This window comes from Phasianus colchicus, chromosome 1 (assembly GCF_987193195.1).
Source record: "Phasianus colchicus chromosome 1, bPhaCol1.hap1.1, whole genome shotgun sequence".
Taxonomy (NCBI): domain Eukaryota; kingdom Metazoa; phylum Chordata; class Aves; order Galliformes; family Phasianidae; genus Phasianus; species Phasianus colchicus.
Window position 1 is genome coordinate 36,244,819 of NC_143436.1, and position 27,981 is coordinate 36,272,799.

The window sequence follows — 27,981 nt, forward strand, 5'->3', positions numbered from 1 at the left end:
GTGATTTCTGGGGGTTGTACATATAACTCTGAAGCACAAAACTTGTTGTCTCAGTTCATGTTAAAATAACCCAGAACACAGCTCATTTATAACCTCAACTTACACCACAATAACAGAAATGGGAATTAAAATCAATATTAATTCAATGTACATCTTATGAATGCTCTGAAATAAAAGTAGTTATTATCTTTGTTTTTTCCAGTCTATTACCCAACCCAAAACTGAATATACTTTTCTATGTATCTATGATGGAAACTGAAGATGCTGTAATTCAATCAGTACCCATTTTCAGAACAAGACTGGAGTGAAACCATGTCCCATTCCCTGAATAGAACAAAAAACCCTTCCAAAAAAATCCTAAACTAGGTATGCTTACATTGAGAGACAAGTATGAAAGGTGGCAGAGTTTTAAGAGGTAGTTATAACTCTCTGCTGGGAAAGACACATGGCTTTAGCCAGCCTGAGTCTTGAACACACACCCAGAGATGTTTCTTGGGATGTGCTTTCTCAAAAGGCTTTGCTTTTTTAGCTGGGGGAAAAAAAAAAAAAAAGATTGGAGAGAGTACAATCCCAATCTCTGGCATAAGTAATCTGAGAACAAGATAATACCAGTTAGGAAATGTTTTCGAGGAATAAATCATATAAACCAATTTATATAGGATCATAGAATTGTTGGAGTTGGAAGAGACCCTTATCGGTCATTTAGTCCACCCCATCTGCAATGAACAGGGGCATCTACAGCTACATCACATTGCTCAGAGCCCCCCTAACCTGACCTTGAGTGCCTCCAAGGACAGGGCATCCGCAATCACTCTGGGCAACCTGCTCCAGTGTCTCACTACCCTTACTGCAAAAAACTTTCTTATGTTCAACCAGAATCTCCCCCCTGTTAGTTTGAAACCATTTCCGTTTGTCCCATCACAACAGACCAGACCCTGCTAATCCATCCCCTTCTTTCTTATAGCCCACCTTTAGATACCGAAAGGCCACTACTGGGTGTTCCCAGAGCCTTCTGATAACTGACCAGCTGATGAGGTATCAGGAGCACAAGCTTTACGGGCAACCTGAGGTTGTTCAGTCCAGAGGAAGCTCAAGGGAAACCTTTCCATCCCCTACAACTGTCTGCAAGGAAGTTGTATGAGGTGGTGGTTGGCCTCATCTCTCAGGTAACAGCGATAGGACGAGAGGTGATGGTCTTAATTTACACCAGGGGTGGTTCCGACTGGGTATTAGCAAGAATTTCTTCTCAGAAGGAGAGGTGAGGCATTGGCACAGGGCTGCCCAGGGAGGTGGTGCAGTCGCTGTTCCTGGAGGTGCTCCAGAACCATGTAGATGCGGCACTGAGGGCTGTGGGCATGGAGGTGGTGGGTTGGTGGTTGGAATAGACAGTCTTAACGGTCTTTTCTAGCCTTAATGATTCTATTAATGACGCCACGATTGTAGGTGACAGGCCTTTTGTAAGCAGAAAAACCAACAGCACCAGGCTTAGGTGGGCACTGGCGCGGCTGCACTTCCCAGAGAACGGGCAGCAGCGCCCCGGGTGCCCTATGGAAAAAGACTGCGATGAGATGGACCGCGCAGAACTGCCTCCCTCATCTAATTCCTCTTGCTTTCAGTGGGATACAGTGATATACATTCCTGGGGCCGGCTGCAAGCCCGCGGGAGGCCAAGCCGCAGGCACACGACGGAATTAACGCGCGGGGACGGCAACCCGCTCGGGGCTGGCCCGGCAGCCCCGTTCCCGCCTCCCGCCGGGGGGCGGACTACAGCTCCCACAGAGCCGCACGGCGGACTACAGCTCCCACAGAGCCGCACGGCGGACTACAGCTCCCACAGCGCCGCGCGGCGCCTCCGCCGCTTCCTCTGACGGCAGTTCCGCCGGGCGCTGGTGCTGCGGCGGCGGTGTGCGCGTTCGTCCCGTACCGGAGGCGGCTGGGTGTCCCGCGGCAGCATGGTGAGCGGCGGGCGGCCCCGCGCCGTGCCCGCGGCGCTTCTACCCGATGGGGAGAGGGAAAGAAGGCGGCGCGGAGCGGGGCGGCAGCCCGCGTGGGGCGTCGGGGAGGAGGTTGGGCCTGGAAGGTTCCAGAGCGCGCACGAGGCGCGCCCGTTAGGCCGCGGGCGGGTCCCGGCGCCGGGTGGGGAATGATGGGGGGGTGCGGGGTGGGCGCTCAGGCCGAGGCGCTGCCCCGGGCCGGACCTGGGAAGTGAGGGGATGGCGGCAGCCTTCTGGTCGTGTCTCTTTCGGCGAACGCAGTCTGTCTCACCGCCTCTAAGCCGCATGATTCATGTAATCTCTCAGTGAACGGGTCCCGGTATGGATTTCAAACAGGGAGTCGGTCTGTTCAGTGTTAACGTTCTTGTTATCAAAGCCAAACGTGTCACGGGAATTACTTCAGCGTTAAAGCTATTCCTTAAGGTTGCTGGTGTCGGGGTTCTGTGTTTAAAATGCAGTGTTTTGTGAAAGCTGCAGAAGTATTCCATGCTCTCGCTGTTGTAGGCATCCATTTCCCTCGCTCCCGTGAACATTTTCAAGGCAGGTGCAGATGAAGAGAAGGCAGAAACAGCTCGGTTGGTAAGTTTCTTCTCTTAAGATAAACTGGTGATGCTCTGGGTAATGATAGTCATTCTTTGAAATTTAAGTTTACTTCCAGTTTGTGGTGATGTAGAGCTTCATCTGTCTCTTGCCGTCTTCTGTTGTTGCAGAAAGTAGAAGTGTTCTGTGTATATCAACAGAGTTCTTCTGTATCTCAGCTTAGGAGGTTCATAAGAACCTCCTAAGACTTCCTTGAAAGTCTTTTGGCTCTGATACGTGGTTTTATGCAAAAATGGAGTGCGTTTCATCTCATTATTGAAATGTAGCACTTAAGAAACTTGGAACTGGATTCTGCTGGAAGGAGTTTGCCTGTAGAGGAGTTTGGTTAAGATGTCCTATGTTTCTATAGTTGGAAATTATAGCCTAGCACTTACTTACTGTTTTAAAGTAGAAATAATTTTCTAAGATGTATTTGTTTTCATTACAGTCATCCTTTGCTGGTGCAATTGCTATCGGTGACCTGGTCAAGAGCACTCTGGGACCTAAAGGCATGGTAAGATAGCTGCAAGTTCTCAGTGGTCTGAGAACTGTTAATCCTGTTAATCTGTGGCTATGACCCATGCAAACCTTGTGAAGTTTCACCAGACTAAGTGCAAGATCCTGCACCTGGGTCAAGGCAATCCCAAACATGAACACAGGCTGGGCAATGAGTGGATAGGGAGCAGCCCTGTGGAGGAAGACTTGAGTAGATTGTTGAATGGAAAGCTGAATATGAGTCGGCAACATGTGTTTGTGGTCCAGAAAGCCAACCATATCCTGGGCTGTATCAGAAGAAGTGTAATCGGCAGAGATAGGTGGGGAATTGTCCCCTTGTTCTCTCTTAAGAGGGCATGCCTGCAGTCCTCTATCCAGGTCTGGGGTGCCCAACATAAGAAGGGCGTGGAGATATTGGAGTGGGTCCAGTAGAGGCCACAAGGATGATGAGAGGGCTGGAGCACCTCTCTTACGGTGACAGGCTGAAGGAGCTAGGCTTGTTGAGCCTGGAGAAACAAAGGCTCCGGGAAGACCTCAGTGCAGCCTTCTAGTACTTAAATAGAGGCCTACAGGAAAGCTGGGAAGAGAGAGCAGTGACAGGGCAAGGTGTAATATTTTTGCACTGAAAGAGGGCAGGTTTAGATTAGATATAAGGAAGAAATTCTTCACTCTAAGGCACAGCTGCTCAGAGAAGCTGTGGATGCCCCATCCCTGGAGGTATTCAAGGCCAGATTAGGGGGGCCCTGGACAACCTGAGCTGGTGGGTGGCAGTCTTGCCCATGGCAGGAGGTTGGAACTAGATGATTTTTAAGGTCCCTTCCAACTCAAACCATTATATGATTTTTTAGTTGTAGTAGTTACTGTTATTTTTCAAACTGTTCTAATTCTTGCCTCGTGTAGGACAAGATTCTCCTAAGTACTGGGAGGGATAGCACAGTGACAGTGACCAATGATGGTGCAACCATCCTGAAAGCTATTGGAGTTGATAACCCAGCTGCCAAGGTCTTGGTCGGTGAGTTTCTAACAGTTTGTCATTGTCATACTTAGAATTTCTTCACTTGCAACTTTCTTATGTAGTTTTAACTTCTTCATAGAAAAATATTCTACGTAGTGTGAAAAATTGATATATTCTGTGATAGGTATTGCATATCTATACTTGAGAGCATCTGTCTGGCCTTCATTTTGATGATGATCTTCAGGCACAGGTTGAGAGACGGATGGCTCTTGACCACTGACAGGTTAGAATAGGTCTGTGTTGCAAACAAAGACGGGGAATTTGAAAGATGCCGTGTTTGATTTGCATCTCAGCTTTTTCTCTGAGTTATAGCTTGACAGCCTCTTTATCTGGAAGTTAAATTCTTTTTTCTTCCTTAAAGAAATGTGAGATAAAAATGTTCTTGATTATAGCTGCCAGGGGTGTTCAGTTTGTTGTGAATCCAAGCATTAATGCAGTGGCTTTCTTTTAGATATGTCAAAGGTTCAAGATGATGAAGTTGGTGATGGAACTACATCTGTCACAGTATTGGCAGCTGAGCTACTGAGGGTGATGTATTAATGTTTTTAGATGTTTTTATATAGGCTGGATAGTCCTGGGATATCAACAGGAGATGTGTTGTTGATGTTTATGAAGTGGGCTCCCAAAGGACAGGAATACTTGGCCCCATTGCCATTAAACTGATGGGAAAAAACCCCTACGTACTGTCTTAATATATATTTTTTAAAATATACTTTTATATATGTAGTCCATATAACTCGTATAAATTCATAAAGATTTAAATTTGGTACATTTAAAAAAATAATTTCTCCTTATTTCATTTTGCAAGTGAAACATCAAAGTGTTTTTATGTCACAGGTCAGTTTCTGGGCTTTGCATTGAGCAGTGCTTGCAATGCGAGGCTCCTTTGAAGTCCTTTTCCACTATGTTAAGGAGGGGAAAGGCCAACCTTATCAAATTCTGTTGTGTGCACAAGACCTGAATTCATAACATTCGTTATAAACACAGCATATTGGAGATTACCAAACACAGTATTTGAAGTGACTGTGAAAGAGATCTTAGAACTGAAGAACTCAAGCAGTACCAGGAGAATCTAATGGTCATAGTTTGTGGATCTGAGATCAGGAACATCTGAGAAATGGTGTGTCAGCTTGCTGACTTCCTTGCAAAAGGAAGTTTGAGGGGGTTCCTTGCTCTCTGGGCCCTCAGTCCACCTCAAGTTACAGATTTAAGTGAACAAGGAACTGATGAGTAACATCAAGTGACAGTTGGCTATTTTAATTCCAAGGATAGATCGTAATTGCCTAGACTGGGGGGGGGAGAGTGGAAAGGTGCCTGGAATGTTCTTCTCTTAAGTCTTCACTTTCTAGTTCTGATGCTTTTGCTGGCGTTCAGAATTTTCAGACTACTCTGAAGTGTCTTTCCTAGTTAATGTAAATGTCCTGTGTAAGAAAGCTAATGATTCATTTTGTTCAAATAGGAAGCAGAATTACTGATTTCAAAGAAGATTCATCCTCAGACCATCATTGCAGGTTGGAGGGCAGCCACAAAAGCTTCGAGAGAGGCACTCTTGAAAGCAGCTGTGGATCATGGGTTAGTAATGTATAGTTGCAGTAGCTATTTATAAACTATTTGAGATGAAAACTTATCAGTGAGACTTAGAGAATACTGGGAATTTTTTTTGCTGTTTGAAAGAAACAGAATGAATTGAACATTTGAGAGGAAAAGACTACTTCTGAGTTTGGTGAACTGTAGAAGCTTTGTAAAACTATTGAAAATTACTTGTGGTATTCAGAAAAAGAAAATGAACAGTAATTTTCCCCATAGGACAAAAGTCTGAGTCTTCAGATCTCTTGCTCTGATTTTAAGTATGTTTGAATTCTGTACATGACAGCGCAGGCTTTTCTAAGCGAGTGCAAAGTTTTTGTTCTTAATCAGTCTGAACTATTTTTGTAGTGAGATTACACATTATAGAATGTCAGTTGAGTATTGTAGTACAAATAGTACAAGGACAGTAAAATAAGATTTTTTTTAAAGCCTTGATATACAAAGAAGCATCAATTTCTAGTGATCAGTGTAGTTACCATGTTACATAGCCAAAAATCTTGGATGTCATCATGACAAACAGGTTGCTGATAGAATATATACTATTATGGTCCCTGATCAAAGTAGCAAAATGCAGGTAAGTCACTGTAGGGCTGAATTGATTTTGTAAAAGTAATGACAACTAACAGTTAACAAAGTACTGTTTCAACAAAAGTATTTCACCAGTGGCTTCTCCAATTTCAAAATGAGTTATGGATCTTACCTCAAAACCCTAAGCAGAAATACCACGGTAGTGATAGTTTAGTGATACTTAAGGCTGTCAAACTGAGGCCTACTAATGTAGCTGTGCTGACTTTATTGTAGTGATGATGAAGTGAAGTTCCGTGAAGACTTGATGAACATTGCAGGAACAACTCTTTCATCAAAATTACTTACTCATCATAAAGATCACTTTGTCAAGCTAGCTGTAGAAGCTGTTCTTAGATTGAAGGGTTCTGGAAACTTGGAGGCTATCCACATCATTAAGAAACTTGGTGGAAGTTTGGCTGATTCTTACTTAGATGAAGGTAAGCGTTTGTTTGTTGGCTGTAATTGTGAGTAAGAAATGAAACTGTTACAAGTTACACATCACTATGGTAATACTGAATTGTAAAGTACAAGATTTTTGGTTTTGCAGTAATATAAATGGACTGTTGTCCTTTCTTAACTTGAAGTCTTAAAATAAACAAACAAACAAACATCTTCTGTTACTACAGGCTTTTTGCTCGACAAGAAGATTGGTGTAAACCAGCCAAAAAGAATTGAGAATGCAAAGATTCTTATTGCAAATACTGGTATGGATACAGATAAGATTAAGGTATGTGATGGAACTACTGTTTTGAAACAGTGTTTTCATAAGCAGAATTAACTGCAGGCTGAACTCCTTGTTCTCTTCAATTTAGATTTTTGGCTCTCGTGTTAGAGTGGACTCTACAGCAAAGGTTGCAGAAATAGAACAGGCAGAAAAGGAAAAAATGAAGGAGAAAGTAGATCGTATTCTTAAGCATGGAATAAACTGCTTTATTAACAGGTACGTTTTCTTGGAAAAGGGGTAGGGTTTATAATGCAAACATAAAGTAGTGAGGTTCTAATACTGTATGTGTATGAAGAATATTATTTCTACCTAGATCTGTAAAATCAGTTGATGCTGAGGCTAGTGTTGTTTCCTTTGCAGCTTTCCCCTCCTCCCCCATGTACTGTACACTGCTGCTTGGCTGTTCTATAATTAGGGATCCATGTCTAAGCCCAAGCAGTCAAGTAGTGTTGCTGTGGTTTTATAGTAACCAGTGACAGATCTATGAATCTGAGAGTCTTTTCACCTGTGTCATGTCTTACTACATTGTGTTCTAGTGTAGGCAAAATGAGCAGTGTGTCCAGTAGACGTGGTACAGATGTATAGAGTCCTAGAGTCAGGACTCCAGTGAATGGATTGATGGAAGAATGCCGCAAAATAGTGCAGAAAGAATTCTTAACTTCCTATTGCTATGCAGTATTGCCTGTAAAACAGGTGGTGGCTGCCCTAAGAAGTTCAGGTAGTCATCAGTCATTGTAGCCAGGCTAATGATATTCTAGTTAGAATGACTGTTAAGTTTGATTTGTTCACTGATAGAGTTGATTTCTGCTTATAGCAATGCTGTAGATCTCTTCCACATCTCATATGTTTACCACTTAAATACTACCGAGGAGATGTATGATGGTCAAGGCAATATTGATTTAGAATAGGAAGAACCTTCTCTATATGTAATCAAAAATGCCATTTGTCTCTTTTGAAGATAGATCATAAGTATCTATTTTCTTGAGGTGTCATCTCCCAGCTTCTGAATTTCTAGTCCTCCTCTAATTTGGAAGGGAAAAATAATTTGGTCGTGATCCCACCTTGGAGAGAGGAGAATACGTATAAATAAAGAAGCACATACTCTTCTCTGTAGTCTTCTAGCTGTGTGTGTGTTAGAAGACTGGCCAGGTACACACAGAATTGTGTACTGTTGGGATTTTGTGTTGGTAAGGAATTGAAGAAAATCTTTTCCATGTTGTTCTAATGCACCCTGCTATAGAATTGGCAGCTAAGCTTCCGTCAGGCACCTAGAATCAAAGGGCTTGGAATTTAAAGCATTGATATTGTGTCTTCAGAGGCAATGTATTCAGAACTATAGTAGTTTGAATTTTTTTTTGTAGCTTTTTTTTTTTCCTGTCATTGCTGTTAGTTTGCTTGTGTGTGAGTGTAACTTTGGGTGGCTGGCGCCTCACATACAGCTGTTCTTGTAGCTTTCAGAAATCTACATCCATGCTGCCAAGAATTGTATAATCTTTCAAAACGTTTGTTCTTTCTGTAATGGGAAGCTGTGCTTTTGCTTTAATTGTAGACAGCTCATCTACAACTACCCTGAACAGCTTTTTGGGGCTGCTGGTGTCATGGCCATAGAACATGCAGACTTTGCTGGTGTGGAACGTCTGGCTCTTGTTACAGGTATGTAGACTGCTTTATTGCCTGACACTTGGAGAGCCACGTTATTTTTTCTGCCTTCAGTAAATGTCAATGATTGATCTGTGAACATGAAAAGTACTTAAAATAAGCTTTATTTCACACAACTTGCATATAAATGTGAATGGAGGGCTGTGAAATTAACCATAAGTAACTTTAAAACTAAGTTCTGGATTTATCAAGTCAGTATTCTTTCAATAGCAGATAACTCAGTTTCTGTTTTCAGTATATAACATTCCACTTGTAAAATGATTGATTCTGAATCCTTCCTTCACAATGATGTAAACACATTTTCTCTACCAACTGTGAATAAAGGGTGATGACACTAAGTGAGAAATAGAAATACGAACTGGCTAAATTATCTTTTGTATTTTAAAAATACTTCAGATGAAGTCCCTGCTTGATAAAATTTAGAAAAGTTTGTTTTCTGGGGAAGAGATACTTAGCCATGGGAAGTGCGGGATGAGAAATCCACAAATTAATACCGCCTTGTATAAATGTCTGTTTGACTGCTGTAACAGAAGAGTAAAGGGGCATCCTATGTTAAAAATGTGGGCCTGAGTCATTGACTTGAGATGGACTACAAATAACATGAATAATCTGGATACTTTCAGTAGTGGTCAGTGATCAGGGAAATGGAGAGTTTGTTTTGCAGAGAGAATAGGAAAGTTACTGTCTGCTTTAGTCTGTTAAAACTAAAACTGCAGTTGTGTGCAGCAATCTGTAGGCACCTTGATGCAGGCAGGCACTGCAGTGAGAAGCTTTATTATGGAAGAAACTCAGATTTTATGGGCAGAACAAGTGGGCAGTGATGGACCACGCTGGATCAGATTGTAGAGCATAAATGCATGCTGTACTGCAGATTTCATCTTTCCTTGTAGCTTCAACTAGAGCAGTGCTGTGAACTAATGCGGACTAATAAAACGTGTGAATGAGTGCATGTAAATGATTTTCTAGTGGGAAAGTTCCAGCAAAGTGCTAGAACAGTATTCCATTCAGAAGCATTCTGGTCTTTGTAGTATTTATGGTATGGGAGTTTATAGATGGTGTACAAGGTGGCAGCTGTGGCATGCAGCGTTTTCAGCTGCTTCTTTAGGAAGTCAAAATGAACATGAGAACAAGTTTCAAAACAACAAATTTGAGGTAGGATTTTATAAACATGTAATGAGTGAATAACATTAAAACTTCAAACAGTGTATGTTTTAAGAGACTGCGTGTTGTTATCTGCCAGAATTATCTGGGCAGAACTCAAAAAACTTCAGAGCTATTGTAGTTCTTTTGGCACAAAACACTGACGTTTTAAGGGTATACCAACATCAGTAGAAGGCTTCTGGTACATAAACTGACATCAGAAAAAGTTGGCTTATCAATATTGTTACGTTGAATTTATTCCCATGAGGTTACATGGATTTGTTTTCTTTCCTTTTTTTTTTGTCTTGGCTAGAACTGAGGATGCTTTTTGACTTGGTATAATCTTACATTTGTAGGTGGTGAAATTGCATCAACCTTTGATCACCCTGAGCTAGTAAAGCTAGGAAGTTGCAAGCTTATTGAAGAAGTCATGATTGGAGAAGATAAACTCATTCATTTCTCTGGTGTGGCAATGGGTGAGTGTTTTAACAGGGATGGCATGCTGCAATATTTGTTAACTCTGTGCTAGCACTGTTGAGTTACCAGGATGGCAATGCCATGTAATGACTTATCTAACTTCTTCTGAATGCCTTGCTCTTCAATAAAACACGATTCCTGCAAAAATACATCTTCATGCTTGAAAACTGTTCATTTACGTAACATTAAACATTTACATAAGCAAGTGTGAGTGTGGTATCCAGGATTTCTACTTGGGGTGATAAATTGATGAGAGAAGTAGCAATCTGTTATGCTTCAAGAACTGGCTAGCTTGTTCTAATAAAATACCAATACCATAAATTTCCAGGTGCTTGTTTTGAGGTAAAAGATTCACTTTCTATTAAATTAGAAAAGATTTGGAGCAGCTCTCTGATGAAAGCAGCAGTATAGTGTACATCATTTCAGTCTGCCTGTGAAATGTCATTACACTTCCCCTCTTCCTCTCTACAAATTGATTACTTTATGTAGAATTTAATTGCAGAGATAAAAACCATTTCAGATGCTTTGTGATATTGTTGTCTTGTGTCATGTTAAGAATCTCATCTTACTGTTTTGGTTTGTTTGTTCTAAATCTTCCTGCATTTGAACTTTGTAGGTGAAGCCTGTACCATAGTTCTGCGTGGAGCAACACAACAAATTCTAGATGAAGCTGAGAGGTCTTTGCATGATGCTCTCTGTGTTCTTGCCCAGACTGTGAAGGACACTAGAACTGTTTATGGTGGAGGTGAGTATTGAATTCTCTGTACTATGGACATGATACACATTTTGTATTACTATTCAACTCATGTATAAAATACTTGTGTGTCTTCAACTTACAGGTTGTTCAGAGATGCTGATGGCTAATGCTGTGGCAGAACTTGCCATCAGAACACCTGGCAAAGAATCTGTTGCAATGGAGTCCTTTGCTAAGGCTTTACGAATGGTAAGTTTGTTCAGTCAGAGTGTTGGATTAATGTAAAGCTGCAAGAGCTCATTGTTTTATTGACTCCTGATATCAGGCAGTTGCTTCTTTATCTGACTTCTGGTTTTCTAGAAACTCAGAAGTGAAATATAATAACGTACCTTGGATGAAAAATTAGGGTTTCTACAAAAGTCCTTGTGTTCTGTTTAATTTTATTTGTGCTCTAGTGCTATCCAGAAGTTTCTAGACTCCTGCTGGAGATTGCATCTTAGTAGGAATTAGAGTACTATAAGAAAATAAGTTTATAGTATATTATGGTGCTAACAGACACTCAGTGTGAGGACCAGTTGCCTTCTGACTTCTCTATTTTAAATTAGGGAAACCCCTCCTTAGGGAATTAGACTGTGAAGAAGCATCTCTCTAAAAAGAAAATAATGAAAGAGTGAAGTAAGGCTTGACATTACCTCTTCTGTCAGCTTGTGCAGGTTTTGTAAACAGAGCAATGTGGTTGTTGGTGCTGACCAGGAAGCTGTATTCTCAAATCCTCCAGTTGTAGTTTGAAGTGATTAACAAAGAGACATGTTTCTTTCTGTACATATAAAATAAGGCGACAAATCTGCTAATGCACTTCTGTCCTCTCAGCTGTTGACTTACAGCTTTAAACAAACAGGTGGTTGGATTGTGTTTTCTCATTTCTGATCAGTGTAACAGAATCTACTGTTTTTTATTAGCTGCTCTTCTTGAAACTGAATAGTCAGGTAGCAGTGTTGAAGTATGTGATATTTTTGACTGTAGGAATCAGTCCATGTGTTAATTAAAACCAACTTGTGTTTATCTGCTTAGATCCCTACAATAATAGCTGATAATGCTGGCTACGACAGTGCAGATTTGGTTGCTCAGCTCAGAGCTGCTCACAGCGAAGGGAAGACAACTTATGGACTTGGTAAAGAGCTTGATGTTATTTCTGTTCTTGGATTGGTGTTTGAGTGGGGAAGGGGGAGTTAAACTTACTGATCTTGTTTGTCACTAATAAATTCAGCTGGAAGAACTGAGTATATTGATGCCACAGTAAGTACAGTGATTTAAAAAAATTGGAGAGGAATTTTGAACTTATGGGAGGGACCTTGATGTGAATTACTTTATTTAATACCTCTCTTACTATCAGTATGGTTCATTTGATCAGGTAAACTATTGGGTTGTCAGCTTCTGGTAATTTCCTTCCAAGTAAGCAATGGAAGGAAGAAAACCCACACAAAACCACTTCTTAACATGTGTTTTCTTTCAGATATGAAAGAGGGGATCATTGGAGATATGGCAGCATTGGGAGTAACAGAAAGTTTCCAAGTCAAGAGACAAGTTCTGCTGAGTGCAGCTGAAGCAGCAGAAATGATTCTTCGTGTAGATGACATTATTAAAGCAGCACCGAGGTATGACTAGGATGCCTGCATTGGTCAGTTACAGTAGCATGAAGTAATCTCCTTCCATGGAAGAGTAACTACAGAAAAAGTCTCGTTGTAAAGCTATTTTATTTAAAATGAAGACTGACATCTGACATGCCAGCACTTGTTATATATATATAATATATATATATATTTTTTTTTTGTATGAGCAATATGAACAGGCCTTTAGAGCCATCAGTACACTCAGAATAGTGTTCCTGAGAAATGCCTACTTAATGTGAAGACACCATCTATTCATATCCCACTTAGAGTACTAAAACATCTGCAGAAGTGGCTGACCAAAATGTAAGGGACTTTTCTTTTAGAAGAACACGTAGTTGAATGAGCAGCTGCTTCTGAAATAGAATCTGCACCTAAAACAAAATTGTGTTTGTTGCAAAGCATAGGAAGAAATCTTACTTCTAGGCAGGTTAACCTGCCCCTACGAGGTAGTTTGCACTGTTTTATGACTCACAGTTCTTTCTTACTATGGCCAAAGCTTGTCTTATCATAAAAGACAGTACTATCTCAAAGCTGTGAGATGAAACTAGCACTGAATGCAAAATGTCAATTGAAAAATAAAGGCAGGTGGGGGAAAGCTGGTTGACCTCAGCACAGGGGAAAACTTTCTGAGTTTTCTTTTTCCTCCCCAGAAAACGTGTACCAGACCATCGCCCATGTTAAACTTCTCCTGGCACCTGAGACTGCGTGGACCAGATCTCACTTAGTAATTTTTTTTTAATGATTTAGTTTTTGTGAGGTTATGGAACAGAAGCTTAAGATGAGCAGCTCCATCAACAATGGCAAGAAGAAACTGTTTTCAGCTTCTTTTAACTTACTTCAGTTTATGTGTGTTGTGGGTAAGATTCACTTCCACATAAAACATGGGCTTTATACAATGTACAGCTTCTGTTCCTTTCCATGTTCCCCTTAAGATACGCAGAAATAAAAAATAAAATTAATCAGTGTTGTGTTGGTCTTTGTGTTTCATATCTTCACTCAGACTTAAGATACTTTGAAGTGAATAGATCAGTTAATGCTAGGGTTGTTCTCTCACCCTGCTGTATGTGCCATTATCACCTTCTTCTTTAGGTTGACTTTGTTCAGTTTTTACAAGCAGTTTATTCCAGTCCTGGCTGCATAGGCTTGGAATTGAAATCCAAGAAATAGGCTCTGGAGTTGTTAGCCTTTTCTAGTGATAGTGGAGTACTGTTTGTTTTCTGATGCTAAGAAGATGGAAAGCTGAAGAGGAGTTTTAGTCAGTGCCCATAACAGTAACTTAAATCACACTGCAGCCTTTTGCACTGCAAATTCAATGTAGGATGCTTCAGAGGGAAATTGTTGGGAAGAAGTAGCAACGTGCTGGATTGAAGAGTCCGTGTGTGTGTTAGGTTATAGACACAGGCTGCCTCTCTTTGCAAATATATTATTAAACTTAGGGCAGTTAGTGGGTAATTGTGCCATACTGCATTGCTTTCCCTTTTTTTCTCCCCCTTTAACCCCATTTCTGTTGTGAACTGTATGTTCCTTCCTATTCCAGTAGTTTGTGGCCTTTATCAGGAGCTGAAGCAGCACTGAAGTCTGATTCAATGGCCTTCGTGTAAGTTTTGAAGGCGATTCTCAGTATTGCCGAGTGGCGGCGCCCCGTCTGCATGGCAGCCTGCAGAAAGGAGCTGGCTGAGCTCGGTGACCCATCTGGCCCTTCCCAGATAACACGGCACCTTGGCAAATGACAGGGGCTGTCTGCCAAAGCAGGAAGATTCATTTGAAATCAGGAAAGTATCTATCTGTGCAAATTATTTTTCTTCCTGAAATGAAGAGAATGTACTCAGAATGCTCTTCCAAATCAAAATAGACTTCAAATTACTGCAGTGATAGTACTGCCTCAATGCAAGCCTTCAAGAAACAGGTGAAAGCACATATTCCCCCACCACCCCTATAAACAGTGCTAAGGTAGTTCTGTAGGAAACAAAGCATCGGATGTTGGGTTAAAGCCCCAAATTCTTGTCCTGTTCATAAAAAGAAATAGGTTGTTGGAAGAAAAGTTTAGGTGAGGACTGGGGAAAGGGAGGGTTCAGTTAGTTACAAAGTGAGATAATCTGATGAGACTCGGGAGCGCTTTATTTAATTTAATGAATATTGCAAGTACACTCATGTAGGTGCCAGCCAGATCCAAATGCAGACTTCATTTAACAAGCCAGCAAGTGTGAATAGAGTATATATTTTCAGAGAATTTTTCAAGAATGACGTTAAGCAGTCACAAACCAGCACTGGCTCCAAGGTTTCAGGGGCAGCCAGTCAATCGCTGCTGCCTGTTGTGTTGGGAAGGTGGCTCTGACCACAGCAGAGATGGGGAGAGGGACATGGCTGCCCTGCAGCACTGAGGGCTGCCCACCCTGTGATAGAGGGCTGTCTTCCAGTAAACAGCTGTGGAATCAAAAGCTAAATATCAAGTCACGTTGAACTGCATCTCTGTTCTGTGCTATACAATCAAAGCAACATACGCTTTAGAAAACAGAAGTTCTGTGCGTTTCCAAGGGAATCTGATGAGGTCTGAGTTTGGCAAGCTGGAGCCATACCCAGCTGGACAGTCAGTAGGCTTGCCTCAGCTCCTGCATGAGCCTGGAAAGGTGGGCTCCCAGCCGTCTGGTTCCACATGCAGGCTTCCCTCTGCTGCAGCTGTGGTTCTCCCATTTTAGCCAGGGCTTTGGTTTTCTTTGTTACTGCATCAAACCTTGGCACACGCAGCTGCCCCTAAGGCAGACCTTAAAGGCACAAGAACCAGCAGAACCGCATCCAGCTGCCCTCACGATCATTCTAACTGCTACTTGGCAACAACAAACCAGAGTGGTTACAGATCTTCTGGGAAGAAGACAGCAGCTATAAGAACAGAGCTCTGCTGCATGTTGCTTCCTCTGTCGTGCTGTGGGCCGGCAGAGATCAGCAGGCCTCCGCTTCTGGCTCAGCTTTGTTGGCAGGAGGTGGTGATGGTCTCTCGTTGAGCGAGATTTCAATCACAGCCCCGGAGCGTTTGCGGGGTTCGGGGCTCTCCTCTGACCACCTCCCCACCCTGCGCACCCCCTTGGCCACCTTGGGGGCATTGCGGCAGGGGTTGTGGTCATAGATCACCAGCTTGAGGCCGGGCAGGTGGGCCAGGCTGGGGAAAAAACGGATGGCGTTGCGGTCCACGTCGATCACCTCCAGAGAAGGCATGTGCAGGAGCACGGAGGGGAACTCAGCCAGCAAGTTGCCCGAGAGCCAGATGGAGCGCAGCTCGCGCAGGCGCCACAGACCTGTGGGCAGCGTACGCAGCGCATTGGAGCCAGCGTGCAGCGTCTTGAGCAGGCTGAGCTCACACACCACCTCGGGCAGGTGCTGCAGGTAGTTGGACTCGATCCAGAGGGTCCTGAGGTTCTGCAGAAGCCGCAGCTCGAGAGGCAGGCTGCAGAGCTTGTTGTTGCCCAGGTAGAGGATGCAGAGCTGCTTCAGCGCGCACACGGCCAGCGGCAGTGCTCGAAAGTTGTTGAAGTCCAGTGCCAGAATCTGCAGGTTCTGCAGCTGCTCCAGCTCAGGAGGGAGTTGTGTCAGGTTGTTGTTGCTCAGGTACAGCTTGACCAGTTCCCTGAAGGAGCAGATGTGCAGGGGCAGCCTCCGCAGCTGCCTGCCGCTCAGGTCCACCATTTTGTCCACGGGCATCTCCTCCAGGTCCTCCACGAGGTACTTCTGGCACTCATCGGAGGGCACAAAAGCGACAATGGCTTTCAGGCTGTTGCCCATCTCGGGTCCTTCTTTGTTCGGAGACTGAGGGCTGGGGCCGGCCTTGGCTTCCTCCCGCTGCGCGCTGGCCTGGTGGTAACTCCGTCTGCCCAATATAAGGCTCTGTTTACATGGCACCAGCCACTAATCTCAAGAGCTCTGAAATGTTCCTGATAATGGAACGAGTGTTTGGTGATGGTTGCAGACATGGTGACCAGCAGCGCAGCCCTCCTCCTGCCCCGCAGTGCTCGCCGCCCCTCAGCTCCCCGGGAGCCATCCTCCCCCCGGCCTGCATGCTGCCCTCCGGCTGCATCCACACAGCCGCTTCAGTGCCCCCTCACTGCTCTGTGCGGTGCAGTCTGTGCAGCTGGCATGGTGCTGGGGATTGGCTGCAGAAAGGAAACGCTACAGAAGACTGAATTTTTCAACTACAACGTTAATTAAATTTTCAGCAGAAATGTTGGCTGTGATTGAATTGCTGTTTGAAATACCTGTCAGGACTTGACCGACTTTGCAGACGAGTAGCACTTTTATGGACTTGCCTTGCAAGGTGCCAAATACACAGTTGAACAGTGTAACTTGCCACCCGGTACTTATCTGGAACCTTTCACACAAATCCTTGGCAAACGGCTATCTTTAGCTGCTCCAGTGTTTATGTTCTAATGAAGCCACGTTTACTATAGTCCCAGCACCCTGAGCCATGCAGGGCCTTCTCATTGGCTTCTGCTTTGCATCTTTCCTGAATCCCTGCTTCACACGCGATCGCAGCCAGCCCAGGCTGCTCTCTGCCGTCTTCCAGCTGTGTGATGGCTGTCCCTGGACCGAGGCCTGGTGGGAAACTGCTGTGGGTGTGCATACACCAGGCCGTGGCTCTGCTGTACCTCCCAGAGCTGTGTCAGGCCGGGAAGCAGCCTGCCTGGCAGCTGGCCCTCTGCCCTCTGCAGCCCAGCGCTGCCATTTTCCACATTTAACCTACTTCAGGGAGGCTATTGTAGTCACTGTCTGGGTGTGAGGTTGAGAAAAAAGCACTGTCAGGTTATGTTGCCTCACGATCTGCAGTTAGATCTGGTGATACAGAGATCTCTGTTCATCTGCTTTTAAATGTACATCAGCTCTTTCATGTATAGGGTGCTTCCTTGGGTCTCCACGATGCAGAAGCAATGGCACAAAATGTGCGGAGGTTAGCAGGAGTGCAGCAGACAGGGCAGCTGGGGATGGAGAACTACAGCCTGATGCCATAGCACTGGTGCTGAGGAGCCGGATGGAATGTGGAGCTGGGGAACAGAGTCTGCTTGTGTAACCACATGCAAAGGCGTTTGGTACAAATACTGTGGGCTGAGGGCTAGAATTTACACCCATAACAAAGACAAGTCCCATTGGCAAATCCCCTCTGAGACCTGCTGGTTGCATGGCATAGCAGCCTATAGATGAGCAGCTGTCAATAATGTAGTTTAGATATAGTTTTCTTAATAAGCCATATGGAGAGAAATATGCAATATATGGTATGTCTATAGACATAGCTATGTAGATGTATTTTTCTACTTGAATTATTTCTACTTAATGAATCTTTTAAGCTTCAGAAAACTATTTATTTGGGATTTTCTGCGTTGTAGCTTAATCATTATTCCGGCTTATCAAAAAAAGTCACAGTGACCTTTTATTGCTGCATTTTGTACCTCTGCTGGCTTCACCGAAGGTCTGTTTGGAACACAATGTGAGATCAGTGCTTGAGAAAAATAACTTTCATGTTGTGGGATAATAAAGGTCTGCATTTGCAATAAAATGAATGATCCTGGACCATCTGAGAATCACTGACTCAGTGGAGGACATGAGGCAGAGATGGTCCCCCCTGCAGACTAACTGCAGTGCTCTGGCAGTCACTGCATTTCTGGAGCTGCTCTCCATGCCCTATAACATGGCATTAGTGATTGTCCAGAAGCATTTGTGGCATTTCAGGAAAAGTTCAAGTGATAAAGGTGCTCAGCACAGACGTTGCCTTGTTCCTGTCAAAGTGACAGTGCTGCAGCAGAGGACTCTACTGTGCATGGAGGGTGCAGGGGGGCTTTGTGAGCAGTGCTGCTGCTTTCTGAGAGCTCTACATTGTAAAGCCCTCTCTTTGGTCAGCCTGGTATATTAAAGCAAGAGGCTTGAAGGAACAGTTTTAAGAAATTCTCACTAATTGATGCAAAGCATTTGATACAGATTTATTTTAAATCTGTGGCTGGCATTTAGATCCCTTCTTGGCTCACCAATGTTGTATGCTTGTAATTTTTTCTTTATTGGAACATCACCCATAGAGAAGGTGATGACTCCTTATCTTGGCCTGGTTTCGTCATTCATTCTTTGTCATGCACTTTCAGATTCCAAAGGCTCAAAAAGTCCCATAAGGAAGCAGGCTGTGTACTAAGCCCCCTCCCAGGGGCTGGTGGGCTGCTCTTTGCTGTCCATCACATCGCTCTCTTTTTAATACTATTGCTTTCCTGCCGGCCTGAGGTAAGCTCTGGTGCCAGGTGGGGTGGGAGCAGCCAGGAACAGTGGGGAAATCAGTCCAAGTGAGCTGCTCCGAACCTGCACAACAGCACTCTGGATCAAAGTAGCCTTAGCCAAGAAAACTACTGTCTGTTTATTGCTTTGCCATCTTTTTTACTTTTAAGACCCATTTATATATTTTTTTTTTGGGTGGCAATCTTAATAATATCTGGGCTGGAGCTCCTGTGTAAATAGGGGATTAATTTTCAGTTGTTAGAGGATGGCTTCTCACCAGCCAATCAAGCACCCATGTGCTCCATGTAGAAGTGAGTCAGTTGTGTGTTCTGTCTTCTCTCTCTGCCTTTGAAATTCCTGGCCTTCTCATCATTAAAGCAGGCTTGAAAAATAGCTTATGCAGAGGGAAACAGGCAGCTCCTTGGGCTGCCTTCTCTCTCCCGTGCTAACAGAAGCCAAGATTCCCCCATTTATTATAATTACATGAAAGATACTAATGATTGTCAGTAAATATATTTTTGGTCTAGACTGTGCCCTGGCTATCTGTGCTCAGCTTCTCTGGGCACCAATATTTGCTCAATCCAGTGCTTGCTCTGAGAACAAATCCCTCAGCTTGCTGCCAGAGCTCTGACCTCCTCTGATTGATTGACCTGGCGAGCAGCTCTCCGCTCACAGTGGGGTATAAAAAAGGGACTACAGAGGAAATGAATATTGTTGGACTCAGGGCCAGCTGAAGCCATGAGGGCCATACTGCTGACTGTGGTTTACATCCCCTTCACCGTGGCCTTGCAACGGTAAGAGTGTGCCGGGCCTCCCTGGCTCCTCCTGTTCCAGCTGGCTCCTGGCATGACAGCGATTATTGCTGCTGGGTTCTCCAAAAAGACACAAAGAAAAGCTTACAAGGACTCTAGGAAGGAGATTCAGTTAGCTTTCATGTAGTTTTTTTATTTGTGTAGTGTTCCACTCGTTCGATTCAAATCTATCAAGACACAACTTAAAGAAAAGGGAGAATTGGAGGAATTCTGGAGGAATCATCACCCTGACATTTTTGCTCGGAGACACCTGTATTGCTTCCCTCCAGATCTCACTTTGTCAGTAGGAACTGCTTCAGAAAGGCTGTATGACTACATGAACGTAAGTATGGTTATGGTAATGCAACTGTATGGGCTCTCTTCCACTGAAGGCAGATTTTTTCCACTTGAAATGGAAAACACTTGAAATAGAGTCTCTCCATTGTAGGACGTGAGATGGGAGACTCCTTGCAAATACTAGATCATCAAAATTAGTTTAACAGTCTGCAAAATACCAGCTGTATAGATAGAGGTTGGTGTGGGACCTTGACAGAAAACTGATATAATCTGTCAGAGGTAGTTCTGTGATGAGTATGATTTCTGTATAGATCTGTTTTGGCCTTCGTCAGGTCTTCAAACAAATGTGGAACGCTTGCATCTATTAATCTTGGGTGAAGGCTGGGCAGAATCGGATTAGTTCAGATTTATCAGAATCTTGTATGTTTACATGTTATAACAGATCCCCAAGATCTCATTTATTTCATCACTTGGAATCATAAATCAGTGATAATGAGGGCCCAAGTAGAGTTTGTATTCTTTTGCTTTATCTGCTGAGCCTAATGTGTGTTACATATTTGTGACTGACCTGGGTCTCTACACTGAGAAAGGAAAAATCTGAGTTTCATAGGATCTGAGACAGGCAAATGAGCAGGTCAACCATTCTGTAAGCTGTCTCTTTTGGTTTTAGCATTTTGTCTGTTTTGTTGGTCTGTTTTCTGCTTTGGTTCATCTGTTATGTTCGTCTAAAGAAAAGTGAAGCTGCAGAAATGTTGTAGAGGCTGCTGTGGGCAGTGGGGGGAAGGTGAATTATTCAGAAAGAGCTTTCTGACATTTAACGCTCATGAAGAAGTCTCCAGATAGGCTGGAGATGTGAATGAAGAAGAACAAAGGGAGAAGGTTTTCAGCCTTCTCTTAGACTTATCAAAATAACTAAACAAAAGCTCCTTCCCGAGCATATCCAGCTTGCATCTGTAACAGTTTTGTGAGGGGTTTTTGCAAGTTTCTGGGATTTTTTTTTTTTTTTTACCAAAGTGACAGGGGGCTGCCTCAGTTTATAGGTTAATCAATATGAAGTTGTTTGATACAGAAAGAAAGAACTCCCTGCTGTACAACTGGATATTCTAATATTCTGTTACATTGCACGCGTACTTGCATTATGGTTATCTTGTTCAGACTGTAAACTCCAGGGTCACAAGCTGTATTCAGTGTATTAATTAACAAGCATACACTTGAAGATACATACTCAAATACTTTTTACTGTTACAAAAGACTTGTGCCTTTGAATTCCAGAAATGCTTCATCCTATAAATAAGTCTCTTAATGCTAAAGTGCTCTTTCATGGCCAGATACGGGCACTCAGACAATTGCATGCTGTGTGTTGATAAGCTCTTCACTTCAGCAATCACGTGTCCACAGATATCTCTATCTTCAGCTGATGCCCAAGGACGGTCAGTGGTTCCTTTAACCACAAGATGAACTTTACTCGGTACATCAGATACAGTCTGGGGAACAGAATTTGTTTCTGACTTGCTCATAGCTGCTTAGTGCAACAGGCCTGAAGGAAATCACGGGTTCACTACCTCAGTGGTGGAGCTGACTGGGTTATTCTTCCCAGGCACAGTACTACGGAGTCATCAGCGTTGGCACACCGCCTCAGAGCTTCACCGTGGTGTTTGACACTGGCTCCTCCAATTTTTGGGTCCCTTCTGTTTATTGCATCAGCGAAGCATGCAGTAAGAAACCTTCCTGTTCCTCGTGCTCCCAGCATCCTGGGTAAATTGGCTACACTCAAGCAAAGATCAAACTGGCATTTGATTTTCTAATAACGCCACGTGTGGGCAAAATTTGGAAAGGGCCAAGGTGTTGCTCTCTGAATTGTCAGGGATTTGGGGGAGGGGGGCGGGGGGAGGATAGGGGAAGGCCTGGAGTAGCCCCAAAGACTTGCTGGCCTGTTTCTCTCTGTGCTGGTGGCAGACAGGGTGGGCAGTGTCAAGCAGAAGGCATGAAAACATACCCTGGGAGTTACAAACCAAAAATAATCCCCGAGGTATTCTGAGAGCAGAAAAATGGGGAACTGTGCCTCTGTCGATGACTTCTGCACACCGAAAGTCAAAGCTTCCTTGCCAGCATCACAGCCAGTTCTGTGTGGGGAGCAGGTGAGCGGTCTGGTCCTTCCCTCGGGGTGCAGGTGTGGTCTGTTTTGTGCAGGGGTGCACCAGAGGTTCAAGTCCTTTCTGTCTGATTCATACGAGCACGGTGGGGAACCCTTCTCCCTGCAGTATGGCACCGGGCAGCTTCTGGGCATTGCGGCCAAGGACACGCTGCAGGTGAGCCTCTGTCTGGGTGTGGCCTTGGAGATGGAGTCTGAAACGTGCCTAATTCATTGGCACTGATGGCGTCTTCTCTTTCACCTCTTCTTTTTTTCCTACTGAACAGATCAGTAACATCTCCATCAAGGGACAGGACTTCGGCGAGTCGGTGTTTGAGCCAGGAATGACCTTTGCCCTTGCTCATTTTGACGGCGTCCTGGGCCTAGGCTACCCCTCCCTAGCAGTGGGCAATGCTCTGCCTGTGTTTGACAGCATCATGAACCAGAAGCTGGTGGAGGAGCCAGTCTTCTCCTTCTACCTGAAGCGGTCAGTCCTAGTGGAGGCAGGGCCAAGCAAGACACAAATGCACTTTAGTTCTTTGTAGAGGCAATGGAGCATCTGTGTAAATCTTCAGTTCCAGAAAGTAATTGCTCTCTTTTCATTAATTTTTTTCTTTTCCTTTGATTTTCCAATGGGAAAAATGGAGTGAAAAGGGAAATATGTCGGAGTGGGGGGGACCACCTGTTTTTGGACAGACATTTGTTGTTGTAGCTGATCATGGACAAAAGAAGAGCTCCTAACTCAGACTTGAAGTGTGCTGAGCTGCTGGAGGTTTCCCTCCTACCAATGGAGATGAACAGAACTGCAATGCTACACCCAAGTGGCTGCATTTAAGAAGAAAAATGTTGCTCTCTAATATGAACCTGTCTGTAGCTCTACTAATTTGTCTAGATTTAATTCTGAGGGGAGAGAACAACTGGCTCAATATGTTCCTAGTGCTTGCTGTCAGCCCTTGGCAACTCATAGTACATTTTCTCAGAGAGTGCTTGAAGGTTCTGAATTGAGATATATTAAGTTACAATTCAGAAATAATCAGGTTCAGCCATCCATGCTTGAATTTAGAAAGCACTGTGGTTTGCCTTTTCCTTTTAAGACTGATCTAGTTTTTGTACTCCAACATACTCCCATGCCTCTGCTGATGTGTGCTCTTCTTCCAGGGGAGATGACACTGAGAATGGTGGTGAGCTGATCCTGGGGGGCATAGACCACTCCCTCTATAAAGGCTCAATTCACTGGGTCCCAGTCACTGAGAAGAGCTACTGGCAGATACATCTGAACAAGTATGTATGCACTACGTGGTGGAATTCACCTTCCCAGGTAAAGTCCACAGAGGCAGAAACGCTCAGCAATGCAGATGAAGGAGGCTGTAGTGTTTCCCCTTTGTGGGACTCAAAGAGGTTTGCCAGGATGAGTCTGAGGACTGTCAGCTCTCTGAATCTGTTGTGGAATGGATGGCTGGTTTCTTTGAGGGCATTTTAAAATGTTTTAATATGATTCAGTAACACTCAGACTACTGTTTTGGTGGACTATTCATGGAAGTGGCTAAGGCACCAAGGAACTGAGTCCAGCCTCAGGTCTTGCTCTAATCTTTCTTTTGAACCTTGGTCAAAGTTGTTCACATGCCTTTGTTTGTACTGCATAGAAGCTATGAAGACCCATGAGGACGTTCATCAGCAAATGACTGGGGCTGCAGGAATCCTGGGAGAAAAGTGGGTCCACACATGGGTCTTCCTAGAGCTGCTTTTTTTTGTTTCTCATTTTTGAAAGACACTCTTGTATTTTCAGACTGGGAAAGCTTGGCAGCCAGTTCTCCAGATTGTTCCCTGACTCTGAAGTCAGATAGCAGTGGTGTGTTGCTGCAGATGCAGTGTATGTACCATTTGTTTAAAGATGCCTTCTTCTCCACTTGCAGTATAAAGATCCAGGGCCGGGTGGCATTTTGCTCCCATGGCTGCGAAGCCATCGTTGATTCTGGCACTTCTCTTATCACCGGTCCCTCGTCACAAATCAGACGATTACAGGAGTATATTGGGGCAAGTCCGTCACGCTCTGGAGAGGTAATAACTGTGCAACCAGAAAGCAGCCAGAGAAGGAGAAACTGGTGTTTGGTGCAAAGAACTTTTATAGGGTGGGAAAAAGAAGAAAATATAGAAAATAATGGCTGAGAAAAGTCTCAGAGAAAGCCTTGACTCTAGGACAATACAGAACTCAGTGCTGTGCTGGTTTTGATGCACCTGCCTTGTTGCCCCAGCCCTCCTCCCAGTGTCTACTTCCTCTCCAGTTCTCTTCAGTGATGGTGTGTAAGGAAACAGTGGGGGAATATGTCTAAGGAATTGTTCTGTACTCCACATTTTCTCTGAAAGGTAATTTTCTTTTGGAAAATCAGAATAGTACTACCTTGCCGAGTCCCCAGCTATAGCCGTGGGTTCCCCAGAGCTGGAAGGAGTTGATGGCCATCCCAATCAACATTAACAAGAAATGGCAATGGAAAGGTGTGTTAATTATTGCCCCAAGTGGCTCTGCTGACGGATCTCCCACTGCCTGCTCTGTCTGCAGATCAGGAGGCTTCATGCCAGGGCTCCTAGGAGGGACACGTCCAGTTGCTCACAACATTGGCTCTGGAGTATCCCAGGAGTACAGAACAGACCTTGCTGACTCTTGCTCTCCCTGCTCAATGCTTTTCTTATGTTTCCTCGTTGTTTGATATCTCTTTCCTGTTGCATCCCCTTTCTTGACACCAGGCAGCACTCCCCCTCCTCACTGCTGTTGCTGTTCCTCCAAGGAGCACCTCCACTTCTTCCAGTCAGCTGAGGTGGCTGGGATTTGTTGCTTCATGGCTTCTCCAGCTGCATAGCTGTACTCCCAGCTCCCACACTTCTCTCTGGGGGTTACATAAGATGAAGCTGCTGGAGGTTGGGCTGGTCGCTGCCCTCTCAACGGGGGTGTCCCTCTACCACCCTTTATACCTTCGCATTGTTACTTTTACCAAGCCCTGGCAATATCTTTAGATTTGAGACAGTAAGCCTGCAATGGCTAATCTGACCCAGCTCCAGGAAGGAGGCAGCTTCTTTTTCCATGCATTATTGCCGACCTTTGGCTGACTCCCACAGTCAATTTCTATCCTGCCACACTTCAGTACTGCAAGTAAAACCATCGCCTACAGTTCTGGGTGACTCCACAGTTGATCATGACAACACTGCACTTTGGAGAGAATTAAGTGTTACTTCAGCTCTGTGCGTGAGGCAAAGTTCAGAGAGAAAGCAAGCTTTAATCTGCCTCCATTTGGGAGGGGGAGACCTGGAGATGCTTCTGTGTAACTGATGAGGCTTCAGGCTTCTTTTTCAGTTAAACCTTACACTCCATTTTCATTAAAGTTTTCAGGCACGTGTTAAAGAGTTTGTTTTGATAACAGGTTGTTTTTATAACGGTACATGCTCATGGATATAGATAAAATAGGTAATTTCAAAGTAATTAGATTGATACTATATAAACGAGGAATGCGTCGCTTTCAACATAAGGCTACTTATTCCAATTCTGTAAAAACAAACCTAAAAGACATTCTTTATGTCACTGTTTTATTTTAAAACACAGGCAGGCTGAGTGTGTTGGCTTAAATTTTTCCTGGCGTAAGTAGGTGAATCCATCAGTGATTTTACCAGAACTTTTATCTCTTTCCAGAAAGGATTAATTTGCTCTGGATGTACTGACAATGTAAATGAATTATGTCATGCTTCTCGTATCCTGCAAATCACTATGCTGGTTCTTTTTCCCTTATCTTCTCTATCCTGTTGTTTATCTTGCTCTAATGGCATGACACCTGCTTGGTATACAAAAGATTTATGGCTGTATTTTGATTAAGTTGATTTAACAACAGCAAAAATAGTGCCTTCCTTGTAGGAAGGCCCTAACAATGACTTTAAATGCTACCGTTTGCCTCAAAGATCCCTCTGGGCTTGGAGCATCTTGCAGTGACATTTCACACGCTGGTTGGTTGGTGAAATAGCTGGGAGGCCAGGAAATGATCTGCTGGGTTACTGTAAGCAAATGCATTATTTATAGAAATTAATGGACATGCCAGCATTCAATCCTTTTTCTGTTCTTTAAATCCCACTCCAGTGCAGGGTAATGTATGAATATATGAACGTCTAAACTTATAAAGTGCTGTGCTCCTCGTGAGCTTTCTGAGTGGTGCCTTTTTTTTCTCCTAAAGCAGTGATGTTACCTTCAATAAGGCACTGCGTGGGCTGGAGGCAGCTCCAGGACCCCACCACAGCCTGGCACCTGGAGGGGTTCTTCTCAGCATGCCTTGCTTCTCTCTTCTTATTTGTGGGACACAAACTTGGTTTTGTACATGGGGGGGCATCAGAATGCCCCTGCACCTTGGCCCTTTAGGGCATGCAATGCTTTTCAGAGCTCGTGGGGGCTTTGGTGCAGCTGCTATGACCCAGTGCAGACCCAGTGGGCAGCACTGGGCTATGAGTCGACCTAATGTTCCTCTGCAGTAAATTCACCATCAGCAGTGGCAAAAAGCTTGAATGCAAAGGACAGTATTTTAAAAAAGGCAAATCAATCACATGCCAACCAGCGTGTTGCATACAGTTTCTTGTAGACTGCAGAAGACTGTCCAGCTTGCCCCACATCAGCTTCACCATTGGGCATCACGAATACAAGCTGACAGCAGAGCAATACGTCGTGAAGGTGCGTGTCCTCCTGGCTCTCTGCTCCTGGTCAGGGCCAGAAGAGCCACTGCAAGGAGATGTTTTTTCTCTTCCAGGAGTCCATCGATGACCAAACCTTCTGCATGAGCGGCTTCCAGGCTCTTGACATCCCAACTCGCAGTGGTTCGCTCTGGATTTTAGGAGATGTCTTTATGTCTGCCTTTTACTGCATTTTTGACCGTGGGAATGATAGAGTGGGATTTGCAAAATCTGCTCACAGGGATGATTATTAGTGAGTTGTAGTAGCATTCGTTCTGCATCAGCATGGATGCTGATATTTTGAGCAGACCTGTGAAAAAGAACTAAAGGTGAAACTGAACCAGAATGCAGATCTCCTCCTCAAGTTTTAAGTGCTTGGGGCAATCCTTGTCCCAAATTACACGGTTTGGTTCAATATCTATATACTTACAACTGAGATACATGCTCTTCCTGAATAACTGGTGAACACCACAGCTCTCAATAAAAAGAGCTCATCTCAGCATGTTGTGCAGCTCTGCAAGAGGGCAGGAAGGATGAAAATGCTGAACAGAGTAAGACTGAGAGTATAGCAGTAAGAAATGAGTGAAGCTAATCCCGGGCTGGCTTGTTTGTACCATTTTTTATTCCTGTGTGCCATTTTCATCTAATTTCCCCACTGACTTCATTTTTCTCATTATGTTCTTGTTTTGGCGATTTTATCTCCTTCCTGCCATGCACATTCTGTTGGGTTTGCTCCAACCAACTCATACAGAAAGGAATGATCCCTGAGTGACCACCACGCTTTCTGACACACTTCCTTGCAGACAGCTTACAGCTCTCTCAAATGTGCTCTTCACTCTTTCTAGGTTTGTTCTCTTGACTTTTTTACTTCTCCTTCTCTGGGTCTTAGTGTTCAGTGTCACTTGATTCTGATCTTCTGGGTTCAGGGTATCTATTTGCATTGCAAAAACCACACTGCAGTCCACACAAGTGGAGTTGCTGAACTTCCTACAGTTGATTGAGCCAAAAAAGATTTACCTAAATGGAATATTTGTTTTGATTGTTAAAACCACTGCTGCCTCTGTACATGTGAATAAAACTTAACCAAATGAATCTGCTTTGGACTCAATGCTTTGGTTTTTGTTTCCTTGCAGTGACTCCTGCCATGCCAGGGCCACCTGCTCTGAGGAGGTGGAGAGGGTCAGCAGCGATTAAATATACAGCTTGCTTGGCAGTGTGGGGGGGGGA

At 44.0% G+C, this 27,981-nt stretch overlaps 3 protein-coding genes across 4 annotated transcripts; 2 read left to right on the top strand and 1 right to left on the bottom strand.

Moving 5' to 3' along the window:
• The first annotated feature begins 1,802 nt into the window (after nt 1-1,802).
• Nucleotides 1,803-13,559, top strand: CCT2 (chaperonin containing TCP1 subunit 2). 2 transcript variants are annotated; one of them, XM_031589478.2, is made up of 16 exons: nt 1,803-1,954; nt 2,498-2,572; nt 3,021-3,086; nt 3,968-4,079; nt 4,534-4,610; nt 5,542-5,654; nt 6,471-6,673; nt 6,863-6,963; nt 7,049-7,176; nt 8,510-8,613; nt 10,116-10,235; nt 10,853-10,981; nt 11,076-11,179; nt 12,002-12,101; nt 12,444-12,585; nt 13,251-13,559. In XM_031589478.2, the coding sequence occupies exons 1-16, from the start codon at nt 1,952-1,954 to the stop codon at nt 13,279-13,281; spliced, it is 1,608 nt and encodes a 535-aa protein (XP_031445338.1). In that variant the 5' UTR covers nt 1,803-1,951; the 3' UTR covers nt 13,282-13,559. The 2 variants fall into 2 exon arrangements, with proteins under 2 accessions (XP_031445338.1, XP_089994728.1); XM_090138602.1 differs by lacking the exon at nt 1,803-1,954 and adding an exon at nt 2,125-2,312.
• Nucleotides 13,560-14,713: 1,154 nt separating this feature from the next.
• On the bottom strand, nt 14,714-16,747 carry LRRC10 (leucine rich repeat containing 10). The gene has a single exon (XM_031589612.2). It carries the CDS (start codon nt 16,372-16,374, stop codon nt 15,538-15,540), a length of 837 nt encoding a protein of 278 aa, XP_031445472.2. The 5' UTR covers nt 16,375-16,747; the 3' UTR covers nt 14,714-15,537.
• Nucleotides 16,748-19,476: 2,729 nt separating this feature from the next.
• On the top strand, nt 19,477-27,764 carry LOC116226586 (cathepsin E-A-like). Its single transcript, XM_031589477.2, has 9 exons — nt 19,477-19,631; nt 19,794-19,971; nt 21,523-21,640; nt 22,116-22,234; nt 22,344-22,543; nt 23,215-23,337; nt 23,970-24,114; nt 26,657-26,755; nt 26,832-27,764. Exons 1-9 carry the CDS (start codon nt 19,576-19,578, stop codon nt 27,006-27,008), a joined length of 1,215 nt encoding a protein of 404 aa, XP_031445337.1. The 5' UTR covers nt 19,477-19,575; the 3' UTR covers nt 27,009-27,764.
• Nucleotides 27,765-27,981: the final 217 nt, after the last annotated feature.

Bases quoted from the DNA above. Each gene is read 5' to 3' on its own strand.
- CCT2 (XM_031589478.2), top strand. The intron at 4,080-4,533 runs GTGAGTTTCTAA...GCTTTCTTTTAG, and splicing joins AGCTGCCAAGGTCTTGGTCG to ATATGTCAAAGGTTCAAGAT. The intron at 11,180-12,001 runs GTAAGTTTGTTC...TTATCTGCTTAG, and splicing joins TTGCTAAGGCTTTACGAATG to ATCCCTACAATAATAGCTGA.
- LRRC10 (XM_031589612.2), bottom strand. From the start codon at position 16,374: ATGGGCAACAGCCTGAAAGCCATTGTCGCTTTTGTGCCCTCCGATGAG.
- LOC116226586 (XM_031589477.2), top strand. From the start codon at position 19,576: ATGAGGGCCATACTGCTGACTGTGGTTTACATCCCCTTCACCGTGGCC. The intron at 21,641-22,115 runs GTAAGAAACCTT...TGTTTTGTGCAG, and splicing joins TTGCATCAGCGAAGCATGCA to GGGTGCACCAGAGGTTCAAG. The intron at 22,544-23,214 runs GTCAGTCCTAGT...CTCTTCTTCCAG, and splicing joins TTCTCCTTCTACCTGAAGCG to GGGAGATGACACTGAGAATG.